Here is a 10299-nt window from a genome sequence, read left to right as displayed (position 1 = left end):
TGGCTGCGGTCAGGCTGCCTCGGCCTCTCTCAGGTGAAGGAAGCTGGGTGTCTTCAATTTCTCCCTGTAAAACGTTTTGGAGCCCTTCTTCAGCTCCCACACTTGGGACGGGGCGCTGGCACGCTGCTTTCCCCCCCAGGGGCTCGATGCCAGCTGTGGCCTTGGACCGTGCAGTGTCAGGATGCTCCCCCTGGTCCCACAGCCGACGTGCCTCGTGCTGCAGGACTGGTGCTCCAGGGCAGGAAAACGCAAAGGACCTAACTCCTGTTCTTGCCTAAGGCATGGGGGGAATGCGTTCCTGGATTCCTTGGTAGGTTTTTTTTTTGAACTATAAATATCTCATAAGGTATTTCCCAAAAGCTGCTCTGGCCAGTTCACTGTAATGCCGCTGAAGTGGCGTTTTCCCCTGGGGGTTCTTAGCTGTGGATGTGATTTGCTGATTTAGGTTGCTGATTGTAGGTGAATGAGGGGAAATTCATTCGTGGAGCCTGCGTGTGCGGCGATTACGTGCACAAACAAGGTGCTGAGGTGAAAGAAAGAGCAGGAAAAGGTGGAGATCTTGCATGTGCCCTCAGCGAGGGCGGTGTCCAGCTCTGGCCATCATCTCTTAAAGGGTGAGGGAAGACCAACGAGGTCCTGACCCAGCAGCTAGCGAGCAGCCAGGAGCATGGCAAGGGGCTCAGGGCGTGTGGCTGTGGGGCCGCTGTCCCGATGGCACACTCATCATTCCAGCTCTCCGAGGGAAGCTGGGCGTTGCTAGGCATCTGCACACCTGCCTTCCATGTCCAACCCTATTAAAATGGGGGCCAAATGAGCTCAACAGTTAGGCCTTGGTAAACCCTTTTAGCTTAGCCTTCACAGGCTTAACTTAAAAACCAGGCTTTCACACGAAGGTGTGTTTCGTGCTGCAGGGGTCCGGGTTACATTTTTAACAGCCAGGGGCCTGTCCTGGTAAGAGCGGCGCCCCCGGGGCTGGCCCTGCACAGCCCCTCTCTGCTCGTGCTGCAGGAGGCCTGTGCAGCTGGTTGTGGGGATGAGAGGGCACGAGGCCGCCAAGAGCCGGCAGCAGCAGCGGGGGACGCGTGGCTTTCCCGGTGCGTGGGGCCAGGCCTTTCCTCGTGGATTTCCTCGTGCCAGGGCAGAGGTGGGGTGCGTGGGGCCTGGCTGCAGCCGGGTGGCTCCGTGCAGCGCTCTCCGGGCTGGGGGCTCGCTGCTGGCGCAGCTTTTCGAGCCCTGCCCGGCATTTTGAGCTTCTGCACAGGGATCCCAGGTGTGACCCTTGCGCTGCGAGCTGCGGCCCTCGAGCTCCACGTGCTGGGAAAAACCCACGGCGCTGGGGGCAGGGGGGGGGAGGAGAGCAGCGGGGGTGCTCCGGGCCGTGCTGCGCGTCCGGGCCCCGCTCGCTCGGCAGCACCCAGCAGCGGCGGGGCCGGGGCCTCGACCTCGTGGTTTTTTTTTTCGTGCCCTCAACCCCGGGCGCGGGGCTCGGGGGCCCCTAACCCCGCCCCCGTCCCTCCCGGGGCTGCCCCGCCGGCGGGACCGGGCGGCAGCGCGGTGACAGCGGCTGCGCTGCCCCGGCACCGCCTGCGGGCGTCGCTGCGGGGCCGGGCCCGAGCCGCGCCCGGTGCTGGCGGCGGCGTCACCGGGCTGCCGCTGCCCCGTGCCCGTCCCCCCGGGGCTCCCCCCCCTTATCCCGGGGTCCCCCCGGGGCTCCCACCCCGGTCCCCTCCCGTTCTCCCCCCCCGGCCGCACGTGGCGCGGCGGCGCCGAGGGGGCGTGGCCGGAGGCGTGGCCTCTGGGCGCGGTGGGCGGGGCCTCCCCGCCCCTTTTCCCGCCGGCGCGGCGGGCGCACGTGGCGGCGCGGGCGCGGGGCGGGGCGGCGGGGGCGCGCACTGCGCCGGCGGGAGCGCGCGCGGCGGCGGGGCGGGGCGAGGCGCGGCGCTGAGCGGCGGCGGCGGCGGCGGAGCGGGCAGCGAGCGCGGGGCCGCGCCGGGGCCGGGGCCGGGGCCGGGGCGGGCGGCGGGCCCCGCCGGGCGGCCGGCGCCATGGGCACGGTGCTGTCGCTGTCGCCGAGCTACCGGAAGGCCCCGCTGTTCGAGGAGGGGGCGGCCACGGTGGGGCACTACACGGCGGTGCAGAACAGCAAGAACGCGAAGGAGAAGGGCCTGAAGCGGCACTCGCTCATCTCCGTGCTGCCCTGGAAGCGCATCGCCGCCGTCTCGGCCAAGAAGAAGAGCTCCAAGAAGGTGCAGCCCAACGGCGGCTACCAGAGCAACGTCACCCACCTGAACAACGAGAACCTGAAGAAGTCGCTCTCCTGCGCCAACCTCGCCACCTTCGCCCCGCCGCCCCCCGCCGCCGCCGCCGCCGCCGCCGCCCTCGCCTCGGCGCAGAAAGCCCCCGCGGCCGCGCCCGCCGCCGCCGCCACCCCGCGCCGCGTCGTGGTGCAGGCGTCCACCAGCGAGCTGCTGCGCTGCCTGGGCGAGTTCCTGTGCCGCCGCTGCTACCGGCTGAAGCACCTCTCGCCCACCGACCCCGTGCTCTGGCTGCGCTCCGTGGACCGCTCGCTGCTGCTGCAGGGCTGGCAGGACCAGGGCTTCATCACGCCGGCCAACGTGGTCTTCCTCTACATGCTGTGCCGGGACGTCATCTCGGCCGAGGTGGCCAGCGACCACGAACTGCAGGCAGTGCTGCTCACCTGCCTGTACCTCTCCTACTCCTACATGGGCAACGAGATCTCCTACCCGCTCAAGCCCTTCCTGGTGGAGAGCTGTAAGGAGGCCTTCTGGGACCGCTGCCTCTCCATCATCGACCTCATGAGCCCCAAGATGCTGCAGGTCAACGCCGACCCGCACTTCTTCACGCAGGTCTTCGCCGACCTCAAGAAGGAGAGCGGCGCCGAGGAGAAGGGCCGCCTGCTCATCGGCCTCGACCGGTGAGCGCCGCCGCCGCCTCGCCCCCGGGGCTGCCCCCCCCGACCCTCCCCCGACCCGGGACCGGGGGCCCCCCCCCACCCCGACCTCCTCCCCAGCCCAGCAAAGCGGCGGCGGAGCGGAGACCTCGCCCCCCCCTCCCCTTCTCCATCACCCCCCTCCCCAATATTCCCGTCCTCCGGGGCTGGCTCAGCGCGGCTGCAGCGGAACCGGGCGGGGGAGGGGGGGGAAAAAGGCAAAAGAACGAAAAAAAAAAGGAAAAAAAAAAACCAGCCCTGAGGCTTGCGGCGGGGGGGGCGGGGGGCGCCCGGGGGGAGCGGGGCAGCTCCGGTCTGGCCCGGCCCCGGCGACAGCGCGGCCGAGACAAAGAGCAGGTAGGGGGGGGAAATGGGATTAAAAAAAAAAACACACAAAAAAAAAAAAAAGGAAAAAGGGCAAAAAAAGCGACCCCTGCGGGCCCCGCCGGCTGCGGGGGGGCGGCCGCCAGCGGGAGCCCGGCTCCGGTGCGGGAGCTGCGGGCGCGGATGGGATCGGAACGGATCGAAATGGATCGGATCGGAACGGATCGGATCGGATCCGAAAGGAACGGATCGGAACGGAACGAAGCTGTGAAGGGCCGGGCCGGGCCGAGCTGCCCGGCCCCGGGCTGGCCCCCGCCCCTCCCGCCCCGTTATTTATTTTCTTTGAAAAGACTCGGATTTCTGAGTGGGTCTGGGGTAGGGAAATAACTGCTACTGTATCATTACATCAATGTGAAATGTATTGTTCCCATCGTGCACTGATCATGAGTATTGTGTAAGGATCTACTTGAGTGTGCAAGCAAGGAAAGAAATCTACATGCTGCTATATGAATACTTTTAGAACAAAAATACTAACCTACGGGGGAAAAAAAAGGAGAAACCCTTCTTTATTCTTTCATTGTTGCTTTTACAGTGGTATTGCGCATGCAAACAGAAGCATTTTGTGTCTTCAAAAAAAAAAAAACAAAAGGGAAAAAAAAACACAAAAAAATCAAAAGAAAACCTTACAAGAGATGGCTGTAAAAATTACACCCATGCACAAAGACCCGACACCACCCCGATACCGCAGTCTTGAGCCGGTATTCCCTTATCAGGCCTGGGGACTGATAAGTTTTTTTCTTTTTTTTTTTTTTTCTTCGTGTGCACAGTTCTAGTTTAGTTCTGGTCCATCGGTCGTTAAACATGCAAGCGAGAGGGAGGAATGACGTGCCATTTCTTTTTCTTTTTCACTTGAAACTCTTCATCGCTGTACATTGGAACCTGCTAATTATACATGTGTACGTATGTTTTTTTAGTGCAATCTCTTCTGTAGATCTTTGTTGACCAAATTGGTGGGTATTGTTACTTATTAATTTATATTTGTCTCATTTTGTATGTATGTGTATAGTGCGTTTGTAAGTATGTGTGGTTTATAACCTGACAGACTGTGTCATGGGGCTCAGTGTGCCTGTAATTTAATCCCCTCCCCTTATTTTTATTTATTTTTGTACTGTGCTGATTAAATAAAATGCACTGACCATCCATTACACGGCAGCGTTTCGTGGCGGAGTCTTTTCTGCAGCGACCCGTGCGGGTCAGACGCCTTCCGTGCCCGCGTCGCAGCGCTGGAAAATTGGATTTGCCTTGACGAAGGAGGGGTTTAATGCATCAGCTGCGCCCGCGCCTTAATCGCGTTAATGGCACCGGGGTCACCCCGCCGCCGGTGGCTTCGGTGCGCGGTGCGGGCTGAGCGAGGAGTGGGGCTGTCCCGACGCGGCTGCCAGCAGAGCAGGCGTTCTGGGGGCGAGGGGACAGGCGCAGGACGGTGAGAGGAGACAACGGCGCCGCCGGCAGCAAAACTGGACTGAGCCGGGAGCTGGAAGGTGCCGAAGGTTCCCCATCGCAGCACGGCTGCCCCGCGAAGGTGAACCGCGGGTTCTGAGCGCGCCGAAAGGGGGCCTGGAAACTCCACTGCCCTTCCGTGCGTCAGGAGCATCGTCTTCCCCGCAACGCCTCGCTGGTCAGAAACGGGCACCACAAGAGTGGGATGCAACTAATTGGTCTTTTTATTTATGACAGTGAATTATGTAAACAAAAACCCAGGTCAATGATAGTAGGTTTTTCTGCTTTTTTACACATTAAAATATCAACTACTTTAAAAAAAAAAAGTTCATTGCATTATCGCCCGAGGCTGAAAAATCAAAATTCAATTTAGAAATAGTTAATTTATGGAGAAAAACCAGGAATATATATATTTTATATATTTATATATATATATATAAAACCAGAGCAGGAACAGATAATATATTTTATAAAGACATTTTTCATCTCATACAATATTGCCATCTCATCTCATAGCATCAGAAATTTCCTACACACGCAATTTATTGCTGTCCATCATGATTCAGTACAACCATTTCGTTGGAGGGATAGTGTATAAAAGTGCTGATTAAAACTCCTGCCACTACCTTGCCTACGGATTAGTGTCACTAGGGAGGCTTTGGGACCATTAGATACAAAAAGCGAGAAGTGCAAATAGAAAGGCACAGCAATGGCGAGGACTTTCCTGCTGGTGCTTCCTCGGGATGAGGGCAAGCGCGCTCTCCTCCCGCCCAGGTGTGGGATGGCTTCAGCTGTGGCGCTGCTGCTGCCGTGGGGCACAAACTGGGATTAGGTGGCCAAGGGGCCGTGGGGGGCCCTGGGTGGTCGCACTCGGCAGGGGGCATGGGGCACAGAGCAGGGGGCACAGGGCAGGGGCATGGGGCAGGGTCGGGAGCTGGCACGTCGCCGCCAGCCTCCCAACAGCCGCAGAGCTGTGGGGCAGCCTTTGAAGGGTGCCTGGTGCTTGCCGGCTCCTGGAGGGGCCTCTGGAGGCCACGGGGCAGCCCTCACGTGCGGGGCGCTGCGTCCCCGAGCAGCTCCCCATGAGCAAGCACCAGTGGCTGGGATGTGGCTCTGGGCTTCTGGGCTCTGGTCCCATCAACCTCAGGTCTCTGGCAGTGGTTGGGGAAAAAGGCTGCCCCTGCTCCCCAAGGCCACGGCATGGCTTTTTAAGCATTTTATTTAGGGTTTGTTAGGTGCTTCTGATTCCTAAAATCCCAGAGCTCAGTTGCACCTATGGGGTGTCACCACATGTGCCCCTGGCCATGGTCGCGTCCCACGGGCTGCAAATCCTGACCTGACCAGCAGCGCCAGGACCTGGTCTACGGGATCCCAACAGCCCCACAGCCGCCTCCACTCAAATACCACCTCTGCAGCCTGAGCTACAGCTCGCTGGCCTTAAATAAAAAGCTTGGTGGTGTACCTGGCACAGAGGAGAGCTGGTGAAACCACGGCCCTAGGTAAACACACAACACCAGGAGCGAGGTTAGCCAAGCTCTGTGCATCAGCTAAAGGTGATGCTGGCCGAAAAGCCAAGGTGATGGCAATGGGGCCACTGACACCCAACTGGGAAACCTGTAGGAAGGGTCCAGCCTTGCAGCCGGGTCTGTGCTCCTGCCCTGCCAGAGGCAGTGTCTCCATAGTGCAAAGCGGGGCAGCGCTGGGCTGGGTCCATGGGCCCCTAGGCCCCCGCAGAGACCCGGACAGTGCTTCCTAACAGCCCTCCCCAAAGCTCATCACTGGGGATACTGAAAAGCCATGGGATCATATAAAAACTCTGCAAGGCCGCTGGGTCCAAATGGGAACCCACTTTGGTCACTGGAGAGGGTAATTAAGGCAAAAACAATGCAGATAGATTAAAAAACCCAACACCTCTGCACTGTGAATCCCACTCTCCCGTTGCGCTGGGCTACCCGGCTCCCACCAACTTGCCTCTGTGCTCCTGAACGCCAGCAGGGAAGCTGCGAGCCGCGAGCTGCGTGTCCCCGACCAGCCCGACCCCGTGCGTGCCAGCGGGGCCGGGAGAGCGCGGGGCGGCTCCGCGGCAGGGACGCCGGCCCTCCTCTCCAAAGGGGGCTCCGTCTCCATCAGGATGTGGTGCCCGATCGCCAGACTCCCTTCCTGAGCCGGTTTCTTTGGTTCCTCCGGTGGAGGCTGCACAATATTGCAAAATGACAGACAAACACAGAAGGGAACAGGGGAGAGGGCTGAAGAATCAACGTGGGAAAGGGAGGAAAGGGCTAAGTACCTATAAATGCTTTTTTGGAATAATTCAGATGCACTTTCCTGATATTCTGGCCTGTTTTGTAAGGTGGTTACAGGCCACATCGACTGTTTTAAGCCTTCATTGCATGTGGTAGTAAAACCCTTTCCTGAATGTGGGTTTGCTAAACCTCTAGCTGTAGAGATCTTTTTGGGCGCATGACTGTGTCACAGCTGAGCAGCTCTAAATTATTCCCCTTGAAAGGTCCAAGGCGCAGGGAGGGAGACCAAAGCCCCGGTCTGTCTTTCCTCCGCTCTCTCCCCGGGCTCACTGCGCTGGCGCTGGCGGAGTGGATGCTAATTCCCTGGCACGCAGAGGACGAAACCGGAACGATGCTTGGTGAAATCCGGCTGGGATTGGTTAATCTTCGTTTCCACAGAGACGGTGCATTTCCGCCCGTGCAGGCTGCACTGCACCGGGTTGGTGACGCTGACTTGCAGCGCGCGCTTCTCGCTGCAAGGCAAAGGGAGAGGAAGCGTCAGGGAGGGCCGGGCCGTGTTTTCGGGTCAGGACGCGTCCTGCGGCAAGCAGAGCAGGAAGCGTAAAGCCAAGGAAACCCCCGGCCTCTGGGCCTCGGCCGAGACCCTGCCTGCCCCTCGGCAGAGGGTCCCCCACGAGGGGCTTCCAGCAGCGGGCCCAGCGCCGCCGGGGGGATTCTGCTTCATGGCCGAAGCAAAGGCCGGGCTGCAGAAGGCCTGGGGTCTGCTGCCAGCTCTGCCACCCACTCGCTGAACGACCTTGCGCAAAATCACTCCCGTCTCTAAAATTAGAAAAACGGCAAGGACATCCCTCGTTCTGAGCTTGCAGATTAAAAATACAGCTTAATGTAGCTAAAGGGAGCACAGGTGGTTATTTCTTTTTCTAACGTGCTGAGGGAATTCCTCGACAGACCGACGGACAGACAGACAGACTGACCCGGCAGCCCCTAGGGTCAGAGCGCCCTGCTCAGAGGCAGGGACAGGACTGTGTCACTGCAAACCATTCCCAGTTGTTTTAACCCTTTAACCCAGCTTTGGTACTAAAAATGAATAAAATAAATTATCCCACAGGAAAAAAAAAAAGAAAAGAAAGAAAACAACCCTGGTTCCCCAGACAGGAAACTGGCACAGAGAGGAAGGGTTCGGTGGTAAATCCAAACCCTCCAACCAGCCATGGCTGGCTTGGAGCTGAACTCCCAGTGCTCATATGCAGCTGCGCTGGGGTCACCTCATCCCACTGAGAAGTTTCAGCTCACACAGGACAGGGAAGATGCTCCCGGGTGCAGGGAGAGCTTGTTCCTGCACCAGAACCCTCGCTGGACTCTGGGGAAGGAAACAGGGCTCTGAATGCACATCTGAGAGCCGTCTGCACGTGCTGGGCCACGGAGCCAGCCGTGCCAAGGGATGCTCACGACCAGGCAGACCCTGCAATGCCCATGGAGCTGCCAGGGCCATCAAGGCCACCGCGAGAGCTCCCTCACTGCCTCCAGGCAATTCACCTTCTGCCGCCATCCCCTCTGCACCAGAAGGGAGCAGGTGCCACGGAGCAGGAGAGTGAAGCAGCAGAGAAACACCCACGATGGACCTGTCCCTATGAGCCCCTGCTGGCCTCAGGAAGCAGGAGAAACCCAGGAATTTGGTCTCCAGGAGAGCCTCCTGCAACTTCACCCGTGCTTCAGATCCTGCCGAACTTCCAGCAGCTCCTAGCACAGTATTTAGGGCTCTGAAGACTCAGCAGCATCGACTCCACCGCCTCTTGCCCTGCTCTGCATACAGTACGGAGGATGCGCTGGGTTTCTGTTCTGCGTATCGGCTGCGCTTAGCTCGCAGACACGAGGGCTTGCCTTGCTTTAGCTGCTACAGTATTTTCAGTGATGCAGCGTAAGCCCTTTGTACTGCACAGGCTTCGTTTCCACACCGCTAACGCAGACTGGTCAAGACGCATCACACCCAAAAAGCAGCACTTTTATGCAGTTCACCACTCACAAAAAAACTGAGCGGTTGTTTTGTTTGGAGAGGTGCTGGCAGGGCAGCAGCACACAAAGCCCTCACGTTGTCCCAGGTATTTAATACTTATTTACTCTTGCCGCAGCGAGTTGAGGCTAAAATCCCTACTTAGTTTGCTATTTTTACCATGTCTTAGCAGAACGAGCCATACACACAGGAGGGCCTCTTGGAGATTCCTGCCATCGTGTGCTCGGCAGGCAGGGTTAGCATGAAGCGTCTGTAGCAGGGCTAAGTGCTGAGGACTCCTCTCTCCTCTCCTGCAGCCCTCACCAAACCGCAGGTAAGAAGATGGAGGTTCTGCAGCCATGAATAGTTCCAACTCTGTTGACCCTTCTGCACAGCAATAAGCCAGCCCTTCATGTGAGAACAGGTTTCATCCTCAAAACATTTTGTCGGGGAGCAGAACAGCCCTTGAATGGCACCCAAAGAACCCTTTGCAAGTCCAGCGAAGGATCACAAACCCTGTCCTTGGTCTTCCCCAACAGTGATGCAATGCTGAACCCTGCCACCAGCTCCACAAGCAGCTCAACGTACTGGGACCTTGCGTCCCTTGGATGCTGCTCCTGTGCTTGGTCAATCCCAACAAGGATGAGGTTGGAAGCAATGTCAGCCTGGTTCCCAGTCCATCAGTCACATTCGCATCGCACCTCTTGGTGCAGTGGCAAAAAGAGGAGATGGCAGATGCTGGCTGTCCTGGAGTGAGATGGCTCATAAGTGGCCAAAAGGGAAAGAACAGCTGTCAGCATCAGCCAGTAAACTGGGGTAAAAGACCTCCCAAAGCTCAGTGGCACAACTTGATTTTAGTAGGTAGCACAACTGGGAAGATGCTTCCCAAGTTCCTGCAGAATTTGGGTCACGAAGGGATAGGAAGAGTCTGAGATGGAGGTGGTCCAGTTACAATCCTGAAAGGCCAACGAAGCATTTCGAGGGCAACACATGGTGAAAACACCCTGTGGGGAGCCATCGGCGCTCTGCAGGTCAAACTGAGCAAGAAAGTGATGGCAGCAAAGGCAGAGACAAGTCTCACCTCCGCACAGTTTGGTGAAAGGACTGAGTTCTCACTGCATAATCCTGTCCCACTGTTGTCCTTCGCTCTTCCACCTCTCCACCTCAGTAAGACAAATCACAGTCAGAAAAAGGGGTTGTTACGGTGAAATTAAGGTGGAAGAATGCTTGAACTATTAAATTTCAAGCTTGGAAACACAAAACTGGTCTTTGTCTCACCATCCCTGCTGTAA

The 10299-nt window shown here is 58.3% G+C and overlaps 2 protein-coding genes across 2 annotated transcripts in view; one reads left to right on the top strand and one right to left on the bottom strand.

The window, feature by feature from the left end:
* The first annotated feature begins 1958 nt into the window (after nucleotides 1–1958).
* Nucleotides 1959–4479, top strand: CDK5R1 (cyclin dependent kinase 5 regulatory subunit 1). The gene has a single exon (XM_080565096.1). It carries the CDS (start codon nucleotides 2046–2048, stop codon nucleotides 2937–2939), a length of 894 nt encoding a protein of 297 aa, XP_080421222.1. The 5' UTR covers nucleotides 1959–2045; the 3' UTR covers nucleotides 2940–4479.
* Nucleotides 4480–4975: 496 nt separating this feature from the next.
* MYO1D (myosin ID) overlaps nucleotides 4976–10299 on the bottom strand; it is a 158192-nt gene continuing 152868 nt past the window's right edge. The window contains exon 22 of the mRNA XM_080565089.1: nucleotides 4976–7529. Coding sequence (XP_080421215.1) covers nucleotides 7373–7529 — 157 coding nt within the window. The 3' untranslated portion in view covers nucleotides 4976–7372. The remainder of the gene's footprint in view (nucleotides 7530–10299) is intronic.

This window comes from Anser brachyrhynchus (genome assembly GCF_964034855.1).
Source record: "Anser brachyrhynchus genome assembly, chromosome: 22".
Lineage (NCBI taxonomy): Eukaryota > Metazoa > Chordata > Aves > Anseriformes > Anatidae > Anser > Anser brachyrhynchus.
Note: the sequence above shows the minus strand (reverse complement) of the source record. Positions and strands in the feature narration are given on the sequence as shown.